At 38.0% G+C, this 23,624-nt stretch overlaps 1 protein-coding gene across 4 annotated transcripts in view; it reads left to right on the top strand.

Moving 5' to 3' along the window:
- TNS3 (tensin 3) overlaps nucleotides 1-23,624 on the top strand; it is a 424,477-nt gene that overhangs the window by 248,517 nt on the left and 152,336 nt on the right. For all 4 annotated transcript variants that reach the window (XM_036738320.1, XM_036738321.1, XM_036738322.1 and 1 more), the window contains 6 exons: nucleotides 495-607; nucleotides 2,052-2,112; nucleotides 2,632-2,707; nucleotides 16,050-16,179; nucleotides 16,781-16,846; nucleotides 17,654-17,758. In XM_036738320.1, coding sequence (XP_036594215.1) covers nucleotides 495-607; nucleotides 2,052-2,112; nucleotides 2,632-2,707; nucleotides 16,050-16,179; nucleotides 16,781-16,846; nucleotides 17,654-17,758 — 551 coding nt within the window. The remainder of the gene's footprint in view (nucleotides 1-494; nucleotides 608-2,051; nucleotides 2,113-2,631; nucleotides 2,708-16,049; nucleotides 16,180-16,780; nucleotides 16,847-17,653; nucleotides 17,759-23,624) is intronic.

The raw sequence follows: 23,624 nt of genomic DNA, 5'->3' as shown, positions 1-23,624 counted from the left end.
TGCACTTGTTCTATGGAGAGTTGGAAAATGCATATATTTCAGGCAAAAGTTGAATTCCACAGAATTCCATTTGAATGAACAGATGAATTTACTTATGTTTACTATTAGAGCTGGAAGAAGAGTGAGACAGTATGACTTTGCTGTCACTATATCTTTTTATTTATTTATTTATTTGTTTTTAGTATAGGATGCTATTACTTTTTTTTGTTTGTTTTTTTGGAGGGGGTAAGGCAAGGCAGTTGGGGTTAAGTGACTTGCCCAAGGTCACAAAGCTAGTAAGTGTGTTAAGTGTCTGAAGCTGGATTTGAACTCTGGTCCTCCTGACTGCAGGGCCAGTGCTCTACTCACTGTGCCACCTAATTGCCCCTGTCATTATATCTTTTTCTGTTATGCCAAGAGCCTATACATTTGTCCAAAGTCCCTTTCCCACTTTTATTCTGGCTTTTGGAACCCAATGCACTTTCTAACTAGTTTGAATATTGTATTGTTTTCAGATATGTTCACTTCCTCAGCGGTCTTCTCTCAGGATCTGTGAAAATGAATACCACACCACTCTTTCTGCACTTTGTAATTCTCCATGGCATCCCCAACTTTGATACTGGTGGAGGTGAGTGGTTGGTACCTCATCTAGGAGGGTGTTTTATTACTTTTTTTTTTTGGATGTAATAAATATGGTGGGACAGACAATGTTGCATAATGGAAAGAGTCAGGCCTCCTCTTTGATATAGTTGTGTTACGATGGCAACCACATATTTTCCCCAAGAATGCTCTAAAGACTATAAGTTACTGAGAAGTTGCTGATCGGCACTGTTGGAAGTAGTTCCTTACGCTGATAAAATTATAGATATAGACAAAAATAGTTGGTGGACCTCCAATAAAGCCCTATTTGATTCTTCATTATTGTGTGGGGGTGAAGTTAGGCTCTTGAAGGCTACATCTGTTAAACGTACACTCCATCAGTTCCTGCCAATCTTGAAGGCTTTGAACTTGGGTCTGGCAGTGAACTCATCATTACAATGACCTGTTCAACAAAGGTCTAAGAGGCTAATTCCAGAAGATTGGCTGCCAGGTAATGATTTTATTTTTGGCCTGAAAATCCTAAGAATCTGTCTCATAAGATAAGGAGGGGTTGTAGTCTGCATTGGTGGGATGAGTAAATCCCACTAGTAAAACCACAGATCTTTTGAAATGTATGATGATGGAATTCCTTTACTCAAACTAAAAACAATCTTCACTTTTTGGCTCTTTGAGGTTCGAGTGGTTAACATTCAGATTCAAATCCTAGGGAATTCTGCATATTTTCTTGTTGTCATCTGTGTGAGAACATAACTCCATTCGCTTTGTGCCTTTTTAATTTGGTCTGCTTGCTCATCTAAAGAATTAGGTCAGTGACTGATTCTGAACTCTGGCGTAGAAGGGGTTAATTAGTAAGCTGTGCTTGTGGTCGATTAGTTCAGTAACATGAAACGCAAGTCAAGTCTTTTTTGAGCCAGTTTTCTTCTCCTCAGTGGCCATATATTGACCTCCTCTCCCCTGACAGCTGTATAACAGTTTTATGCTTTTTTTGACTACAAAGGAGATCTGGCAAAAGGTGGGTATGGATGAGCCCAAATCCATCATGTTAGTGCCCCCATGTATGGAAAGTATGACATTTTTACCACTCTTAGAACGTAATTTAGATAATGAAGAATCACGTTTTTAGCAAGCTATAATATTTTCACCCTTCTTGGTTGATAATTAAAATATTCTTCCATCCTTTTTACCATCGGTCCCATCTGAAAATAACCTTGGAAACCCTCCTTCCCCTGCCTTGTACGTGGTGTTCCAGGACATGGTGCTACCTTTCCCCACCTCACCCCACCTCCCATAGTCTATTGTTTTAGAACTGAAAAAATACTCTGTGCACGTATGCAGAAGTCTTGTGAAATCCCCCTGCATGGGATAATTCCTTGCTGTTTGACCTTTCTTGTTCGCTCGCATTATTTCCTGGTTCAAAAGTTTCTTTTCAAATAAGTCTGATTTTTTTCCCCCAAACATTTTGGTTCTTTCAGTTTGCCGACCATTTTTGAAGCTCTACCAAGCAATGCAGCCAGTTTATACATCAGGAATCTAGTAAGTCTTCATGATCTTTCATCTGTGAATATCTTAAGCTCTTGAGGGATTTTTTGGGAAGCCGTGCAAAATAGTTACTTTACCTACATGGTTTCTTTCTTAAGGGAGAGATTATGAAAGGGGAAAGCCAGAAGTAAATGACCCTCGACAACATCCTCAGTGATCCATCCATCCGTGCCTCCTTGTGCTCCCTCTTCCCTGCCTGTTCTCTTAATTGGAGGCCTTATTTTGCTTTATGGGTAACTGCATGCCAGATACTTGTTGGAAAGTAGGTGGAGGCTGGAAGTGCACTACTGTAAGAAACTAGGAATAAACAAGTTTGAAAGAATATAAAAATACAAAAAACTTTTAGACAATTTGGGGCCCACTTAATGAGAAGAGTGATGCTATTTATTTTAGTTTTCCTTTACCCACAATGCTCTGAATTACCACTGTCAACTAAAGTACCAGGAAAAGAAGGTTCACAGCCTCAGAATCCACAGAATCTACCCTTTAATGTTTATGTCCTTCTTTTTTTAGCAATGTTGGTCCTGAAAACCAAAGCAGAGTCTGCATTGCCATTGAACCAGCCCAGCTCCTAAAGGGAGACATAATGGTAAGTGCTCTAAGATAATATTTTCCAACTGTTCACATAAACATGAAAAAATTTCATTTTTCATTTTTATTCGAAAAGAATTCAAAGCAACCTTAGAACGTTTGGCTTATTTTCTAAGAGAAATTATTTTATTTATAAAACAAACCATTACTTCTAACTTCCCTGTCATTACATCGTCATCTGACTTTGACTTAAGTTTGCATTAAATATTACCCTTAAAACTCTGTTACTCATAAAAACATCCATATGTTTATATTTCTAAAGCAAATCATTGAAACTTATGCAGGTAAACTTATTTAGTCAACTCCATATCATCTGTATACAAAAAAGCACTTTGGGAGGAGACAGAAGTGAACAAGACAGAATCCCCAAGCCTGAGGTGTTTACCGTCTAGTTGAGTCATTAATGTATTTTCAAATACTTTTTACACTTGGCAGTTAGGTCATGCAGTAATAAGCATTATGGAAGAGCTCTGAACTAACAGAGGAAGTAGACATGACGTCTGATTAGAGGGATGGGAGAAGGGGATCAAATCATAGACAGTTTATCAAGATGTTGTTTTGTGCGGACCTGAAAGATGGGCTGGGGAAAGGACATTGTGAGCAGTGGTATAGAACCAATAAACCTTTTTTTTTGGAGGGGGGAGGGCAGGGCAATTGGGGTTAAGTGACTTGCCCAAGGTCACACAGCTAGGAAGTGTGTTAAGTGTCTGAGGTCGAATTTGAACTTAGGTCCTCCTGACTCCAGGGTCGGTGCTCTACTCACTGTGCCACCTAGCTGCCCCCAGAACCAACCTATAGCAAGCACTTAAAAAGACCTTATTGATTGACTGACATACATATGTGCATATATACATATAAACTAAAGTGAAGGACCTGAGAATCAAGAAAGCCTGGGTTCAAGCTGTGCCCCTGAAACTAATTGGCTCCATACCTGTGAGCAGATCATAGCCTGTGCATGTCCTAGATAATTCCCTAGGCTTATGGATTACAGATAATTTGCTGGTCTTCTTTAATAATTATTGTTTCTATACCTGGCATTCCATGAAATCACTGGTCCTGACCAGTTAAAATCACATGCAAATAAATTCCTGTATGTACATGTCATGATTATATTAAGTTGTTAATTTTATTACCATCCATCAAATATTCAGGACATATCTTTCTTCCAATCATTTCAGTTTCTTTTAGTAAATTTTGTCAATTCAAAAACTAAATCTCCATTATCTTGACATGAACTGTTTTTGACTTGTAGCTTGTAACACCTACCTCCCTAGCTCCCTGCATATGTATATACGTAGCTAGGGCTTACTAGCATGGGCTAATGAAAGGAAACTTCAGTCTGAAATAGTGAAAAATTGATTATTAGACATTTCACATATATTAATATAGCTTTATATCTATATAGCTTTCTGTTGTTTTTCGTGGAAGTATAACAGGTTGAATGAACATGGCTGACAGAGTAGATTACTTCTCTCTTCCATCTGTATCCCCAGAATTTAGCATAATTTTTTTTGGGACATCATAGTAAACACTTAAACAGCTTTCCCAAAATTAATTAATTTATTGATTCTGCCATTCATTCATTCATTCATCCAATGTCAATTAGGAAAGGCCTCTTAAAGAACTTGCTGTAATGAATAATTAAGAATAATTTGAAATTAACTTTTAATTAGTAATGTGCCTGATGTGCTTGCAAATATCTTATTCTCTTAAAGAATATACTCCTTTCTCCTTCAAACTTTTATCATATATAACCTTTCATTGATAGCATCATAAATTTTAGCCTTGCTATGATCTGAAGGAATATAAATACTAAATTTTCATGTATAAATAAATGAAAACTTGATGTACAAATTATCGTTGGTGGCCCACCAACCATGGACTAAATTGGGGAGTGAGAATGTAGACTTTGGCACGGCAGAGAGAGAAGCATTCATTACTTTTATTTTCTGCCCTGCATGTCCCTGCCCCAAGCCATGTGGCCCAGGATCTATGGCCAGGTCCATGTATTTATGTGAGAGAGGTGTTCTTTTGGCATGTTAAAATCATTAAATTTATAACTAGAAGGGCTCTTAGCATTCAATAAAGTTTACTGTGGAAATGGCATCAATTCAGTGAGCTCCCCGAGCTAGAAATTTAGTGAATGCCATTTTTATCATGCTTCTGTTTAAATTCAAGGCAGAGAGAATAGCACCCCCATTATGATGGGGGTGGTGGTGTTAAGTAGTTATTAATTAAGTAGTTTTACTTAAGTTTTAAGGAGTACTCATCTTTCATGTTCTAAATTTTAAATATGGATTCAGATTTTTAAGATTAAATAAATACAGAATGAAAATAGACTGATATTTAACTCATATAGAAAATCGCTCTGCCTTAAGGAGCCACATTTTATTTTGTACCCTTTTTTTTCTCTGCTGGTTTGTGGCACAGTATTGGCACTCCTCAAGGGTATTTATGTGTTAATCATCCTATGAGAGCGTCCCTTTCTCGACCAGTTAGCACTCCATTCTGGGCATTGGGGATGATCATATTTCACAAAGGAGGCATTCAATCTGGTTGTGAGTACTTGGCACCAGAGTTAATCATACATTTGACTGGTGACAAATATTCAGTGGTTTCTGAAAATTAAGTCCATAGGACTCAGGAACTGTAAGAAAAGACAGAAAAAGGATTTTAAAAGTGAACCATGAAGTAGCCTTAGGGCCCGATTGCCTTTCACAACGGACTGCACTATTATATATGTTCAGACATTAGATGAGAGGAAGATTAAATGACTTCTTTTCCCATTACACTGTCTATCCACATGTCTAGCTTGCAGTGTCTACCTGAGATTTTGTTTTTTAAGAAACATTATAAATAATTGATGGAAACATTTGGGGTAGGCCAGGAAATGCCAGTTGATGTTTGATGATAGCTGGGAAGCTGGATTTTTATTAGTGACCCCAGGGAGGCCTCATTTTGGCTCATCTTGTTTCATTCTTGTTTGTGCTAAAAGTACTATTAAACTTGTGGCTGTCAGCAGATCATAAATATATATACCAAATCAATGACCATTGCACAATAAATATGTTTATTTTTTGGAACAGCATTCTAAATCTTATCTCAAGTTAAAGAATTGTTGTATTTTGCAAGTAGTCAGTAAGCTGTTTTTGAGAATGTAGTGGCAGCTTTTTCATATTCTAAGCATGTGATCACTGTATTTCTGTTACTGAGCTGATGGAATTTTCCATTTAGCTTTATTATTCAACCTTATTATCCATAGAGAGGGGTGACCTATAGCCTTTATCATATCTATGAGAAGAAAAGTTCTTGGGGTAATGAGAACTTTTCAGTGAAATAAGCCCCTTCATTCTGGGGAGAAACAGAAATTCTTAGATTTGGGAGACAAGGAATTTGATAGAAAATTGCGTTTTTATTTTTTACAAAAATCTTTCCAAACCATATCTGTGCCTTTTATTTTCTCCCTTCCCCTTAGATATATTTCCTCTTTAGGGCCCTTGACTCATTATCTGCGCAGCTTCCTTTCATGATAAGGGCTTATACTCTACTCTTCCCCAGGAAAGTACCTTTCTTTCCTAGTGAAGATGACCTCTCTTTGGGTCCTTTCTCTTTCCTCCCTTCTTGCTGTCCCTCTTCTAAATATTAATATGGTTTCCCCTCTTTCTGAAAACCTTGAAAGCCTTATCACCAAGTTAACTCTCTAAAAATCTACCTCTGCTTTCTGGATAAACCTACACACTTTGCTTTATTTTTGAATAAGACTGCCTCAGTAAATCAAATGCTCCATCCTAACACCTTTGTGTTCTTCTCTTTCATTTGAGAGCTAAAGATCAGATCTGTGCCCATTTTTAATCACTTATGCCTGAGTGTTCACCTTTCTCCTCTTGCCATGAAGATATTTTGAGGTGAGATGGGTAGAAACTATAAGTATCATTCCCATAATAATTCACTCACTTTACAGGTCTCTCAATCCATTCCTGTTGTTGGGACAGGGATAAACAGCTAAAATGAGAGGCCGCCAGTTCATGATTATTAAATAAAAAAACTCTTGAGAAGTATGCAAGCTGCCCTCGCCTTGAACTCGTATTTCGGCACATTGTATTCTGGACAAGGACTAGTGTAGAGTCAACAAGAGAAGGGAAAGCAGCAAATGAACTGGCATATAATTAATTAGAAAAAGATAAGATAATCTCAAAAAGGGAGAGTGAAGTTTGCCTTTATCAAGATCCTGAACCAAGAATTCAGTATTTCTTCCAATAGTGTTAAGTATCCATTTTTTCGTGCTTCTTCTTAGTCCAATTCAGATGTGGTTCAGTAACTTTATTAACTTGCAGTGATTACATTTGGAGATCTTGAACATCTTGGGGTCCAGAAGACTGTGGTCATTACATCTGAGGCAATAAGCCATACGTTACAATACACACCTAACAAAAAGGGTGTTTAGTAGGAGGCAGTGAGAAATGGGGGTGTCAGACTCAGATTTTAAGTCCTCAGCCTGCTCTGCATTTATTTATTTATTTATTCATTCATTTATTCATCTATCTATCTATCTATCTATATATATATTTATTTATTTATTTGTCTTTGTTTATTTATTTATTTTTGCAGGGTGGAGGTTAAGGGACTTGCCCAAGGTCACACAGCTAGTAAATGTGTCAAGTGTCTCAGGCCGGATTCGAACTCAGGTCCTGACTCCAGGGCCGGTGCTCTACTCACTGCGCCAGCTAGCTGCCCCCTCTGTATTTCTAATACTCATTGCTTCATATGATTGTTCTGTTGCCTTTCTTCAGTAAATTACAAGTCTAAGAAACTGGCTAGGCTTCAAGTAGAAGCCCAGTGAAGGATGGCAAGCTTTTCATCTCAGTCCCAGTCTGTGTTAGAGAGAGTTGTTCATCATCTGTTTGGTGATCAGCCACTTGACTCATTTCTTCTTATCAGACTCCTTGGCTGGATTCTTCTTCATTTCCTGCCTCCTAAGTTTTCATATCACCCTATCATGATAGAGCATTAGTTTTATCCTGGGTCATTTTTTTCTTCTCTGTCTTTTCTTTTTGGGTTGGCCTCTGAGCTGGTGAATCCCAAATCCCTCTCTTAAGTTTAATATGTTCCCAAAGTTGCTGGCTAGACATTTCCTCCCAGGTTTGTCTCACCTTGATTATTCCAGGTCTTATATACTCTTTCTGTAATTTATTTTGTTCAACAATTTAAATCAAAACAGTAAATATTTTGATCACCTTCTATGTTATGTCCTAGGAGAGTTAAGATGTGGTAATTTAACTCAGTGGAACTTAGGATATTAACCAAGCAGGTCTGTCATGCAAAGACTTTAATAGATCTGTGATCTCTTGGTAATACTTGATAATACCAACAATAGCTAGCATTCATATAGTGCTGTAAGGTTTTCAAAGCTCTTTATAAGTATATTTTTTATCCTCACCGCACACCTGGGTGGTAGGTGCTATTTTTGTCCCTATTTTAGAGATGAAGAAACTCAGACAGCATTTGAATGACTTGCCTCAGGTCCTACAGCTAGTAAGTGTGAAGCAAGATTTGAACTCAGGTCTTCCTGACTTAAGAACCAGCACTCTGTCCACTGTACCACTTGGCTGCTTTTTTGGTGTGTATAATGCCTCCAGTGAACCAAATATATAAGCCAGCCATGCCTGCCCATCCTTTGCATCCACCTTGACACAAGGTATCTCTCCCAAATGTTGAGTCTTCCCTCATTTCTCTTGATATCATGTGTATTCCAGTGGAGCTTATGGGCTGTCCATCATTTTAGCCCTTGCTCTGGCCATGTTACTATCCCATCTCTGGTTTTTTTTTTCTTTTTATCATGCATCTCTTTGCTATTATTCTTCATACCCCTTCTCCATCATAATATTTTTTGTTTATACTCTGTTGTACTTCTATCTGAAGTAAGTCGAAGTGCTTTATTCTTTTTTCGAAAAGGTATCATTTTTATTGTTCAGGTATTCCTGTTTGGGATGTAGTTCATATGAGAAAGGAGTCTTGGGGAGAAATCAGGGGCAAAAAGGAGATTATGCCAGTTTTTTCTCCCAAGATAGCATTCCTCTCTCCCCTAAAAGCAGCAGCATACTTAGAGGATGGTATGAGAAATTGTGTGATGCCACTCTTTAGGCAGTGCCCCTTGCCCCCCACCCCCCAATAGAGAAATGAAGGACTCACCATCTTGGAATGTCATAATCTTTTTATGTATGTATGTATGTATGGATGAATGTGTATATGTATATATAGGTGTGTGTGTGTGTATGTGTGTATGTAATTGGGAATCTAGTGAATATATATTCCAGGTTGGGTTGAAAATACTGTTGAGGACTAGAAGGCAGTGAATACATTAAGAAATAAGCCAAGGGGAAAAAAGGCATAGTTCTGTAAAACAGTGTTTCTCTGTATAACAGTTCAAATATGTAAGCACTCCCATACCTCATAAAATATTTGGCAAGGACTGTAATTTGGAAAGCACCCCAAGGAGCAAAAATGTTTTTTTATAGATTTACCACCCAAATCCTACAGCTATCCTACAGTGAGTCGTCTTTGTTGAGCTAAATTTCTGAGCTTGCTGTGATGCCCAGAGAGAAGAAAGGTAGATCCAAAATGAAAATTTGTGCTTTTTTTTTTTTTGAGAAATCTGGGAATGACTTTTTCTTTCCTTTATGCCTTAGTTTTTTCATTCATTTTAGCAAAATTTTTCAGAACCCTCCAGGTGCAGATGGTTTCATTTATATGCTCACTGGGCAGAATTCTCTGTGGTTTGCATAGAAGTTACCTTGTGTATGTAAATACATTAACCTGCATTAGTTTTAACTTAGCTAACAGCACAGTCAGATCCAAAGTCAGGTAAAACCTACGGTTTGTCAAATTGAAAGGCATAATAGAGTACAATCGGATTAAAGAGTAGCTACCTTACAGATTATTTAGTCCAGTTACTTTCATTTGACAGATCACTAAACCAAGGCCAAGAGAGATGAAATTATTTGTCCGCGTAAAAACTGAGATGTACTGGAAAAGATCATACTAGCTTGCGAGACCCAGTTGTTAAATTTTTATTGTGAACATTTCCACCTCAGAAATTAGCAAATGCTGTTAGATCAGGGCTTGATTTATTGTTTAGTTGATTTTCTAGATTTAAGAAAGTGACAGAGAAAATATTGATGATGCATGTTAAACTTTTGCATTTGCTATATGCACTTAAAAAAAGAGTTAATTATTAAATGTTTACCAGCACACCCCTAAATATGAAGTACAGTCAGTATCTGAGCCCAGATTGCCTCTATTTATGATATCTGGGGAGGTATTAGGAAGTGAGGAGCTAGCTGACAATTTGACTGAATTTGGGGATTATATCAGATCTAGTGAATTTAGGCATGCAGTGTATATTTATCTGGTTATCCACCAACATAAAGCTAAAAAAAATAGTCCCTATATCCCACTTGCCCTCTGTGTCATGAAATGTTATTTTTTTATTTTTTATTTTTTTTAGCAAACTGTTGCCTTCCAGCAAATTCTCTAATAATAGCTCAGCTTTTATGGGGTTTCATTGAGGACATATCTGTACCAATGCAGGTTGTTATCTTTACAATTTACAGTTTTTGAGAGTTTATTGAAACAATGAGAGGTTAAGTGACCTGCCCAGAGTAGGAAAGCTAGCATGTGTCAGGGTTGAGACTTGAACTTGAGCCACCCTGGCATCAAGGCCGGATCTCTGTCGACTACACTGTGATGTCTCTCATGAGGAAGATGAATTATATTAGTCATTTCTGTTTTATGTGAATAATATAATTGATAGCATCAATGAATAGGTCACAGTGATATAGTGTGAAGAGGATTGAACATAGAGTCAAGAAACTTGGAATGAGTCCTTTGCCATCAAATAATCATGTAGCATCTGGGATGTCACTTTTCTCTTTTTGGACAGCTCAGTTTGCTCATATGCAAAATGAAAGAGTGGATTAGATTATTTATAATAACTTTTCCTGATTGTGATTTTTTTCTTTGAACTGTTTGTGTCTCTAGCAAGATGAAATAAGTTTGGAAATAATCTATAATACATTCACATTAGGGGAGCAAGGTACAGAACAAAGGAAGATGATAAATACTGATATATCCAAGGAGAATTAGCAAATGAAATAATAGCAAAAGTTTGGGTTTATAAAGAACCTTCCAGTTTGTAAAACAGTTTTCTAACTGAAATACTGGGTGGAAACCTGTTTACAAGTTTTGGATAACAGACACCAAGATGAGAAGCAGCAAGTTGGGTCTGGTCTCTGGATCTCTTCCAGATTTCCGATCTAAAAGTTGCATGTGAATTTCTTATCCATCTTACGTAATTACCGGTGGCTTTATGCTACGTCTTTTCTGGTGAATCTGTGGCTTTCTTTTAGTTCCCAGTTTCAGGCTACTTTATGGAATGAGTGCACTGGACCTTGGATATCATGGTACACAAAGCAGAGCTGAACTATTGGAGAATTTTATTGTAAGGCTCTGGATTGCTAAACAGTGACATCTGTTTATTCCAGTGGTGCAAATTCAACCCATTCGTATTGTATCGTTCTCCGTGAGGCCTGTCTGTATCTTCCTGTAAACCCTTGATAAATAACATTCCCTGTTTTTTGGAAGCATTCCTCCTGGATTTCCCATAATTTTGTGGAAACTAATGCAACATGTTAGCTGTTTCTTTGTCATCCTGAACTCTTGCTACATGACTGACCCATCTTTTTTGGAGTCTGGATTTCCTAGGTGATACACCTTATGCCATTTCTTCTGTAAACGTCATCAGTAATACACAGAAGCAGGCTTACACCCGACCATACATATCTCTCCTTGTGCTTTGGACTACTCACATTTTTGCTTGTTTAGAGATCATTATATTCTATAATTCATAGCCTACTTTGCCTATCACCAGGATAATTTTGATCTTAAAAAAATAGGAGCTTTTATATCAAGGAATAGCTTAGGATCATTGAAAGTTTATATTAATTTTAAAATGCAGTCTAGCCTCCTTTTTTCTCCTTTTTTTTTTTTGAGGCAGTTGGGGTTAAGTGACTTGCTCAGGGTCACACAGCTAGTAAGTGTCTGAGGACAGGTTTGAGCTCAGATCCTCCTGACTCCAGCGCTAGTACTCCACCCCGCTGTCCCTCTCTGATTGAATGTTGACCTAGCTCCCTGTTCGTTTTCAATGCCTTGCCTATACATGTGTACTGATAGCCTAACTTATTGGACTACTTATCCAATTGCATGTCATACAATGAAGAGCAGTATCATAGATTTACAGCTGGAAGGGGGAGCTTAGAGGTTGTAAAGTGCAATAACCTTATTTTACAGATGACTAAACTGAAGTCCTGAAAGATGAAGTGACTTATTTAAGCTTGTACAGGTGGCAGAACCCAGGATTCAAATGTCAGCTCTCAGAATCCAGATTCAGGACTAGATAGTCTACATTCTTCCCCCCAATCCATTATTTGTTTCTCTTCTCTTTGAATTTTTAGACTTCTCTCTTGTGGTCACAGATGCTATTTCAGAAGTTCTGTCCTGTTCGGTATTTTACAAAATGTAGCAAATACTATACTTCTCCCCTCCCCCAAAAAAAAATCCTGACCCCTCAAATCTTTTATGTATAATTCTTTGGTGAAAAATTAGAAACCAAAATGTATTGGTTTTTTCTTATTTTGCAAAGGAAATCATTTTGATACCACTTCTCCCTAACTACCAGTTACAGTTTCCTTTGGCCAAGTAGTCAAGTTTTTTTTAAAATTTTTATTAAATGGCTCCTTCACTTTGCTAGGTGCTGTGAGTAACAGACATTTAGAGAGGTGAGGGCTACACTTTGAACAAAGGTATGCCAATTTTTATAAGTCTGTTTGACAGAATTCTTGGTAGATTTTTTTGCCTTCAACCTCAGATGATACAACCTTTAAAATATTGCTTTATAAGATGTTTGGAAAGTTCAGAGTATCAAAAAGTTTTGTGAAAGTCTTCTAGGTGGAAAAAACCTGAACAAGTCAAAATACCGTAGCCAAATGAATAACAAGGGAAGAATGTATAGGTCACCCACAGTCATCTTCAGGGGTCATCATTGTTTTTCATCTTTAAAGAAAGTCCCAGAAATTAAGCAAAAGGTTAGTAGCTGTTTCTGATTTGTTCCTTTTTAGCTGCTGTCTATAGTACTTTTAAATGGTAGATGAATACTTAGGACTATAATCCTAAGGCAGGTCACTTTAACATTTGCTTCATTCTTTTATTCTTCATGCATTGTAATTCAAGCTTTATTGCTTCGTGCCCACTACATGCAAATTGCCCAAGAAAAGGAATATAAGACTCAGTCCTTGTCCTCTAGAAGGCCATAGTCAAGCTGGAAAGATTATCCTCATGAAACAGTTTAAGTGACATTTCACAAGGAAATACTGACTCAAAAGCAGAAATGAATGGCATTAAAAGTCAAGATCATCAGTGTTCAAAATAAGAGAATTGTTGCTGCAAGAGAGATACTGTAAAAGACCATAAATAGGAAATAGGAATTGATAGAAGAGGGGGCCAGGGAACATGGGATTTGGATAGACAGGGGAAAGAGACTGTCATGAATGGAGGCTTGGACACATGGTTATAGGAGCCTGAAATGCCATCCTGTCTGCAAAAAAGCTGAGGAATAGTAGATTGGGGACTACTTGGTTAAGTGGCAGGCAAACCAATTAGAAGACATCCATCTTGAAATGATGATGTCCTGTACTAAAGATGGTGGCAATATTTTTAGGTACAAAAGTCATTTCTTAGGAAGAACTGACAATGTGCAGTGAATGATTGGCTACAGAATTTGAATAATAAAGGAAAAGTAACAGGTGACATTACAGTTTAAAGCTTGATTGAGGAGGAGAGTGGTGGTGTTATTAGCAGAAATAAAAATACTGGGACAGTGTCTGTCCTCTTTTAGATTCCTCGGAGGTAAGTTCAAGTCTAAGCCCTTTGTGATCATCACAGATTCCTCAATAAAGCCCTGAATTAATAGGATTTTCTGTGTAATTGTAATGTTACTAAACTTATGTGGAGTTCTTTGTTGATCTTTTTTGGGGGGGTGGTGTTCATGACTTATGTTTGCCAAGCTTTAAGATTTTTCACCCATTCTTTAAATAATCTCATAAAATTCCCTTGTCTGCTGGGGACTCTGTCTGAAAGTAAGTGCCCCACCCATAGAGTTGGCATGGTGCGTCTCTATCCATGGTCTTGAAGCCAGTTACCCAAGGCAATGTCTGCTCTATTACTGTCAGGGGGAATTTTGTATACGCCCATAGTTAGACTGAGTGTTTTGTCAACATAAATCACAATATCTTACTGTTAGTGGGCTTTAGTCTTTTAACTTCAAGTATTTCTTAAGGGATGAATGGAAACTGAATTTTTTAAATACACATTTTTATAGGGATTTTTTTTCTGAACTTAAACACAAAATAAAACAAACATTTCCACAAATAAAGAACAGAAAAAAAAGGATTGTGCATGAAACTATGACTACATATTATATATTCCTTATTTTTCCTTTAAAGCACATAATGAATGCAATATGACACACACACACACACACACACACACACAGAGTTTTCGGCATATAACCCTACTTGTCTATATTTCCTTCTATTTTCTTGTGTGCATTTTTTTTAAATGGCTTCAATGATTCTCCGCCCCCCCCCACCCAAACCTTTTTAGACTCTCTCTTCCAAGTATACCACCACTCCCCTCCAAAAATTGAAAGAAAAAAATCCTTTTAGCAAATATGAATAGTCATACAAAACAAATTTTCACGTTGGCCATATCTTAAAATGCATATTTCATTCTGTTCCTTGAGTCCATTGCTTCTTTTTCTGCAGTTAGGTGAGTACCATGCTTCATCACTATTCCTCTGCCCTTATGGTTGGTTATTGCACTGACCAAAGTTCTCTCAAAGTTGTTTGAGATGAAAAAAGAATGTAATCTTTGAATAAGGCCACATGGTATTCCATGACTAGTGCTAAGAAATTAAACCCCGGGGTGTCATCAGTTTCTTCAGTTTTATTCAAATAATGTTATATGATTGGCTTATTAATATCAGATACTCTCTGAAGAAAAAGAGAAAGAAATTGAACAAGTAATTTGGGGCAATTGAATTATAATTTGTACTTCTGTAGCCAGTGCGCATGTTTGCCTGAAGTATACACAAGTAAAACTTCTTCATCAAAGTCCTCCTGAAAATGTTATTATAGAATAAGGAAAACCCTACCTCAATGATGTGACAGAGACACTTATTTATTATTTCAGTGAAATAAAAACCGTTGCCAAGTCCTACCATGCTAGAAGTGGTACCAAGACTAGGTGGCACAGTGGATGAGTGCTAGACCTGGAATTAGGAAGATTTAAGTTCATATCTGGCCCTAGACACTAGCCGTGTGACCCTAAATTAGTTACTTAACCTCTGTCTGCTCCAGTTTCTTCATCTGTAAAATGTGAATAATAAACCACCTACCTTCCAGAATTGGTTTGAGGCTCAAATGAATTAAAGCATTTTTCAAACCTTAAAGTATTATTATAAATGCTAGCTGTTGTTAATGATGTATATGTCTTGTGCCTGAGGAATAAATAAGCTGGCTAAGTATAACAAAACTTATTCAAGAAGTTTGCAAATTTAGATTATTACAGCATAGATGGATTGCTGTCCACATAATTTCATCCAGTGAGGGAGCACATACCCTTATGAAATTGTAACTTTTGAATTATTAAAGAGTGATGAAGTTTCTTTTTTCTTCCCAGATAGATCTCCTCCATTGAGAATAAATGGAAGTAGGCTGAAATTGAAGCATGAGTTAGTTGTTTCCTAGATAAAGTTGTTTTTTAATTTTGGAAAGGATTAGCAGACTTTGGGTTTGGTTTAAATACAGTAAATTTTTATTTATTTGGAATAACTTAGGTGAGACCTGCCTTAGATGTAAAATCATGGACTAGAAGATATTTCAGATGGATGAGTCTATGAACCTCTCACTAGGGGAAAAGCATAAAAAGTTCTTGTGAAAGTTATTGTAACTAAATTATGGCGTGACAGTAACTATTAGAAGACCTTAAAAAATAGCTGAGGCTATACTTTGTGACCTTTCTTTCCCCCAAAGTATAGAAGGCAACATTTTATTTTGAACTGCTCAGTATTGACATGAAGTCACTGGAAACAGTGGACCCGCTCTTTATTTAAATGCCCGGGAACTTCTCATCTTGAACAGTCATGCAATTTGCAGGTAATGAAGTGATCCTTCAGTAGAAACCTGCTGATGGAGATTTTCTCTTCTGTTTTTCTCTCATTAACACAGTTGAAATGTTACCACAAAAAATATCGATCTGCCACCCGCGATGTCATTTTCCGCCTGCAGTTTCACACAGGAGCCATTCAGGGCTATGGACTGATGTTTAGGAAGGAAGATCTGGACAATGCCAACAAAGGTAGAATTCTGAGGGTTCTGAGTTCTCTGGTGTGAACACTGAGTGTCTGACATGAAGTGCACACAAATATGAATTTTGCTCCCTTGGTTCATTCTCCATGCCACTAAGGTTTCAGTGTCTATGTTCTGTTGATGACGCGCTGATTCTGAATCTAGTCAAATGCTGCCTACAAAAGAAAGAAATCACCAAACATTTTAGAAGAGAAATTATTTCATATTTCTTCTTTACTTTTAAAAATATTATCATGTATCTTTGTTAGAGGCAGCATGTGATAGTGGATAACAGGCTGGTCTAGGTTTCAGGAACACCTGGGTTCAAATCACATGTTTGATAAATACTGGCTTTGTGACCATCAGCAGGTCACTTAACTTCTCAATGCTGCAGACATTTCTCTAAGTTCCCAAGTTGCAGAAAAATGGATGATTTGCTTTGGGAGAATTGATTGAAATTAGCAAGTAGGAAATGGAGAGAAGACAACTTTCTGTAACAGAAAACGTTTCCTTTTTGACAGATAAATAGAGCATGGAACAGAGAAAAATTTAGATTTCTTCTCTCTGCTTTCACCTCTTAATTTCTGAATGCATTTATGTTTTTATTTCAGATGACCGTTTTCCTGATTATGGGAAGATTGAATTAGTATTTTCTGCTACACCTGAGAAAATACAAGGTGAGCATTTAATGTAAGAAATATTAACCTATTTGTATTTTAAGTTTATTTTAAAGTGAAAACTAAAAATAATCTTCCTTTCTCAAAAGGAATTTTGTACCTTCAGAATCTGAGTATATTTAAATGTGAATGCAAGTTTCACTAAATAGAAAAGTATTTTTCTATTAGCATTAATAGCCCACATTCTCCTCTGCATCCCCCCCCCTTTTTTTTTTAGTTATCACAAAAGCTGATTTGGAAGTCACTTCAGAGATCATTTAGGTTAACTAGCCCTCTTAGTCATATAATAAAAATTTCTTTGGCATTTTAAAATAATTTCAAGGAGGTAGAATGGATTTGCAGTTACAAGATTTGGTTAAAACCCTGTTTCTGTCCACTTAGAATATTTGACTTTGGACGAGTCACAATCTCTATGGGCCTCAGTTGTAAAATGAAGAGGTTGATACCAAGTTCCCTTCTGCCTCTAAATGTGTGATCTATGAAAGAAAAAACAGACAAACAAATGGACAAGAATCACCCCCCTCCAAAAAAAAAACCCAAATTAGAAAATTGATAAACCTCTTTGCCACCGCACTAACCTTTGGGGTTTGTCATGTTTTTCCCTTGACTGTCTCAAAAAAAAAAAAAAGAGCCCTACCCTCTCTTGTAACATTGATGAGGAGCTATTTGGTTCTGACTCATCAGTTCACTTCTACCATTTCTAGTGGTGAACCCACTGGAAATATTTGCCTCTCTCATAACTGACCATAAAAGAAACCTTTTCCTTCACTTTTGACAACCTGACTTTGTCTTTGTCCTCTCTGCAAGGGTCGGAACATTTACAGAATGACCACGGAGTAGTTGTGGATTACAACACTGCAGACCCACTGATCCGGTGGGATTCTTATGAAAATATGAGTCCTGATGGGGAAGGTGAGTTTAGCTGGCTTTTCTATAAAATCTTCAAATGGGGTGGCTTGTCATTGGGATAAATAAATGAGGTGGCAGAAAAGGAGCAGAGAAGGAAAGATTTCACTGCCTTAACCAAAACAGATCCACTGCCTATTGATAAACTTAAAAGATTTAATCTCAATGTATTTACAGAATCCAAAAGCCATGGAAATGCATAGCCCAGTCCTAGATTTCTGAGAGTTCATGAAAAACATATTGCTTGAATTTTGTTCTGGGTTTTGCAAAGCTGTCAATAGTGGGTGGCCAGTCAATGAAGTATATATAGGAAGGTCTCCTAAAATTGCATGTTTGTAAGTTGCTGGGGATCTTTATCCCTTAAAGTACCCTCCCTTCCTGTTTATATAAACAGCATGGTCTGCTTTATCTTAAGTAATGGATTATGATTCCTTCTGTAACCCAATGAACAAATTATACAGGGTATTCGAAAAAGTCTTAGAGATACGTTAAGCATTAGTAGATTAAAACTACACTAAGGCTTTTGGGACACCCTATATTTAGTTCTTATTTCCAGAACCTTGATCATCTAATGTTAGCCATTTGAAGGTATGGCCTGGCATTCTTTTTTTTTTTTTTCTCTGACTCTTCCAGATACACTCTCTGTACTCACACATTATGATATATGGCATCACAAGTAAAAGTGTGGGAAAAAACTGAAGGAATGAGATAACACCATAATGCAGTTCTCTACAGAAACAAGCAAGCAGAGTGTAGATTTTGACAGATGAAATCACAGTGATTCTGATCTAGTTCAAGATATCTTTCATCTCTCTTGAATCACTGTTTGAGAATCAGGTTAGGTTGGAGAGAGTAAAGAAAAACATTTGTCAAATTGCCACTCCCAGGAGTGAAGTAAACAAAAGGAAGACGTTTTGTGATTGAAAGAGATAGCATGGCCCTGTTGCTCTGCACGCGGGCAGGGAGGTTGCTGTGTCCCTAGGCAGTAGCATTAGCCACTGACTGACGTGACTGCTTTCTCCTAATGGTGCCCATGACCGCTCCTTCAGGATATGGGGAGCTTTTATTGAGTCAATACTCCTTTGGTAACTTACAGGTATGACATTATAAACATGTCTGTATGCAACAGGAGTAACTGTTCTTTCAGGATTCCGGCATTTTGTCTAGATGAAGCAGAGCTGGACAAGGAGTCGGGAAGACTGGCTTCTAACCATCACCATCATTGTTGTTATCACTGCTTAGTTAGGTCCTGGGAGGGAGATAGATAGTAAACATTCATGATGTGCTGGGCATAGATCTTCAGCAATTTCCTCAAGCTAGTTAAAGGCATATTATTACATTTAGCACCACCACCACCACCATCATCATCATCATAATTAACATTTAGCACTTAAACTTTGCAAAGTGCTTTATATGTGTTATCTCATTTGATCCTCACTATAATCCTGAGAGGTAGGTGCTTTTATTATCTCTGTTTTATAGATGAGGAAACTGAGTATAAGAGGTTAAATGACATACCCAAGGACACACTGCTATGTCTCAGGCAGGATTTGAATTCGGGACTTCCCGAGTCCAGGACTCCATATCTACTGTGCCTTATTCCCTTTACTATTGATATGTAGGGTTAACGTGCCACAGTGAACAGAATGCTGGGCTTGGGGTGAGGGAGACTTGGGTTCAAATTCTGTTTCTGATAGATACAATGTGACCCTGGTTATATATGGTCCTGGGTATATCATTTAATCCCTATCTGCCTTAAGCGACTCCTCATCTACAATGCCTTAGAAGGATGGCAGTTCTGTTCTGGTGGAGAGTTCCTCGTCCTACTGAAATCATAGATCCTCTGTTTTGTTTTATTTTTGGTATTGCATTCCCTTGTTCCCTGTGTTTAGAGAATTTAACATCTCCCTTAGGTGGTCGCTGATTCCTAAAGTCAAGCAAAAATGCTTTCTTCTGCTTGTCACCTATTTGAATAGGAAATGAATAAGATCCCTGCTCCACCCTTTCCAGAATTCTGGTGACTATTTAGGCCCTGGGAGGGAGACAGGATAGGAAACGTCTAGTGTTGGTGAAAGGAGTGCATTCATGGTGTGCTGAGGAGACTCTCACAAATTTATTCAGGCTGGTTAAAGGGATATTGTTGCTGGCATAACACTGCTACGGCCAAATCATGAATCATGCGTTCTTAGAATGAGGGAATTCTCTGCTTTGGGCCCAGAGCAAGATCTTTTTTTTTTTTATTCTTCTTATTTTGTACACTTAGAGGATGCCTTCAGTTAAGTATACTTTCTTGAAAAGGATATTTATTTTTTCTCCTTTTTGTTTTTCATGCACAGATAACTCATAGGCCATAGGAGCTAGAGATATTTAAACTAGTAAATTAGAGATCATCCAATCTGATCTCCCAGTTTTAGAGGCTTTTGAGAAGCATTTGTTACATTGCTTGGAGTGCTGCACTCAAAGTTAAGAGCCCTGGGCCCATATCCCACCTTGGGCATTCTCAAGGTAGAAGGACTTCAAGGAGTGTCAGGACTCCAGTGCCTAGCTATGAGTCAGTGCTTAAGAAATGCTTGTTGTACTCCAAGTATGGGCCTGGCTATGGACTGCGTGACTGCTGTCAGAGGACCTGAAAAGGGTTTTTCCCCCTTCTTAGTGGTTCACAAAGAAATCTACAAAGTCCTACAGGATTTATGATTTGTCTTGGTGATAATACCCCACCATGGCATTCAGAAACCTTGATATTATTGAAGAAAAGAAAACTCCATTTTATTCTTAGCTCTTACAGCAAAGTTGGAAATCTATTTCTCCTCATCAAAATCAGAGATGGGGGAGTGAATGTATATGCAGTACAGAGGGCTAAACCAGTTACACCAATTACTTAGTTTCTGGCACATAGTAAGCACTTAATAAATGCTCTATCTATCATCCATCGCTATTGTATTTCTCTCCTCTCTCTCTATTGCTATCACCTATCTCTATCATCTAATTCTCTCTTGCTTTCTCCATCTTTACTATCTCAATTATCTATCTACCTATCTATCTGTCTGTCTGTCCATCCATCTGTCCGTCCATCCATGCATTTATCTGTCATCTCTCTTTGACAGAGTTAAGGGAAATCTGGTTTCTCTTTTGACTTCTGATTTGCTTCATTCTTTTCTTTCTCCTTTTTTTGCTTAACTGCTGCTGCTGTGTGACTGTTCACTGCTTCAAAATTTAAACTTAAAGAATTCAGAATCTTAGGCAGAATAAAAGTGAGAAAAAGATCTGCCTCCTAATGGTGGGAGGAGGTTCCCTTAGCAGTGAAAGTTTCCTTTCTTCCACTGATGCTTTTTCCATGCCCTTCTCCAACCTCCTTCACCCACCTTAGCAGTTAGGTGGTACAGCAAATAGAGCCCTGGACGTGGAATCCCCAAGCTCTGGCTTTCAAATCCATCTCAGACAGTAACTAGCTGTGTGACCCTGAGCGAGTCACATAACTTCTATTTGTTTTAGTTTCCTCATCCGTAAAATGGTGATACAAATAGCACCTGTCCCTGAGGGTTGTTGTGGGGATAAAATGAGATAATATTTGTAAAGTATTTTGTAAACCTTAAAGTGCTGTATAAATGCTAGCTAAGATTGTCACCGTTATCGTAATCATGGTCATTATTATACTTTCTCTCTTTCTCTCATTGTGCACGTGACATATGTTACATACCACTTCTCAACTACGTGGAAAGCCCCTAGAAAGGAAAGAGCATTTCAGTATTTTGCATTGCCAGCACCTCCTGCAGGGGAGTAGGTACCCTGAAGATGTTTACCCATGACGCCATTCTACTCACTTCAGAACCAGCCAATCCAGACGGCAGTGCACGTGATGAGATCTCTCCTCCATGAGCTGGAATGAGAATTTATTAGTGGTATTTCAGGGGCAAACAGCCTCATTTAAATTTGTGTTTTTATTTTCAGTTTTGGAATGAGAGGAGGAAGTATGGCATAATGGTCTGTCTTGGGATTAGAAAACCTGGGTTTAAATCCTACACATGATGTTAATAACCTTTCTAACTCTGGTCAAATCCTTTGGCTCTGTCATGTGCTTCAGTTCCCTAGTTCTTATGTCCTAGGGCGCAGAGGGCTGAGTAGAGGACGGAAGCTATACTTGGAGTTACTTATAGGAAGGAAGTTACAGATCCTTTCTCTGTCTACATATTGGAATAAGGTAGAGCTATCTCAGTGATTCAAAGCTTGTAAATATGAGCTTTCAGGGATCATTTGGTCCACTGTGCTTTACAAAATTTGCCATTTTGCCTCGGTACAGTAATGAGGGTTATCAGTCTTACAATTGGACCTTACAGCAAAGGTCCAATAAAGAAGTATTTAACTGTCAACAGTATTGTATTGATCATTATCTGTACCAAGTCTCCACCTGTCCTTCCATCTTGGCTAGATCTGGGTGAGCAAACTCTGTCTCATTGCGAACCTCTTGAGAAGAACTTTTAGCCTTGCTCACTTTAATGAACAGAAGCCTTTCTACACTGGTTCAGTGCTGCCTTTGTTACATACACCTTTTTCTCCTTAGTGAAAAGCACTTGGTGTTCAGGAATGTATCCATGCCCTATGATTTCATTCGACATTTGACTTCTTTTCCTTCATTTTCCCCAGTCCTCTTCAACATCAAGTTAATAGCTGTTGAATAGGGAGTTGCCTTCTTGGGTAGTGAAACACTTTTGCTTTCCCAGTGGGCCCCTTCGGTGTTGCAATACCAAGGCTTGGTGGAACTGCTTGGATTGGTTGCTTTTCAAAGGAATGCCAATGTCTTGCAATTAGAGCAGGGTGGAAGCTGTTTCTGGGGAGATCTTTTTTGACTACCTTTTTGGTGATGAAAACAACTCCAATTGTGGTCCTCGAATATGTGTAAAGCTTTGAAAAATAAAGGTACGGCAGGCCAAAAGAAGTTTGTTTTCCATCGAAAGGCAATGAGTTACAACAGTTTCCCACTCCAAGTGCTGTGGGTAATGAAAACAGAAACACTGAATTACCGGATTTCTGCTGCAGAAATTATTGCCAGTTTGGAATCATGCCTTTTCCCTCCATCTGCCTTCAGTTGTTCCCCCTTCTGCAAAGAGCTCCCTCTTTTATCTCTTAATGCTATGATTTGCTTTTGTTTTGAAATAGTGTAGTTAAGAAGGAAGCTAATGTGGACAAGGCTTTACAAAGGTCTCATTGTCACAGTGGTAACAAGCATATTTTATTTTTTAATTTATGTGAAGAGTCTGCTGACATGTCACTTTGGGGGTGTTTGGCTTAATTATATGCTCCCATGATGTTTCATGCTCTGTATTGATATAGTAAGATGAGGCTGCAAAATCACAGAATCCTTCACAGTTGGAAGAGTGGCCATCTCGTCTCATGGTGGCAAACTCACATCGAAATAGATCCCTGCTGGCCACATATCCTAGTTACTTTTTAATTTAGTTCGACTGTACTTGGAGTTTGGGGCCTTGAGTTAACACGTCTGATCTAGTCCTACCCACACCCCCAAAACTATCACTACTACCTTATAGCGGAGAAGAGGTCAACCCTGCTCTATTTGAATAGCTCCAATATGGATGGATCTCTCAAGCAACTGAAGTAGCCGGTTCTCTTTTTGGATAGCTGTAATTGTTAGGAAACTTTTCCTGACATGTTTGCCTCTTTGTAATTTCTACTCTCTTGCTCCTCCTTCTGTACTCTGAAGCCAATTCTGTGACAGCCCTTAAAATATTTGAAGACAGCTATCATCTCCCTCCCCCCATCAACCACTATTCTTCCTCTGTAGGATCTAACTGGGGATTTCACATTAATGAAGGGCAATCCCTAGCATTATTCGCAAAGCTATTATTCTGAAGAGGCC

This window comes from Trichosurus vulpecula, chromosome 9, assembly GCF_011100635.1.
Source record: "Trichosurus vulpecula isolate mTriVul1 chromosome 9, mTriVul1.pri, whole genome shotgun sequence".
Classification (NCBI taxonomy): Eukaryota; Metazoa; Chordata; class Mammalia; order Diprotodontia; family Phalangeridae; genus Trichosurus; species Trichosurus vulpecula.
Note: the sequence above shows the minus strand (reverse complement) of the source record. Positions and strands in the feature narration are given on the sequence as shown.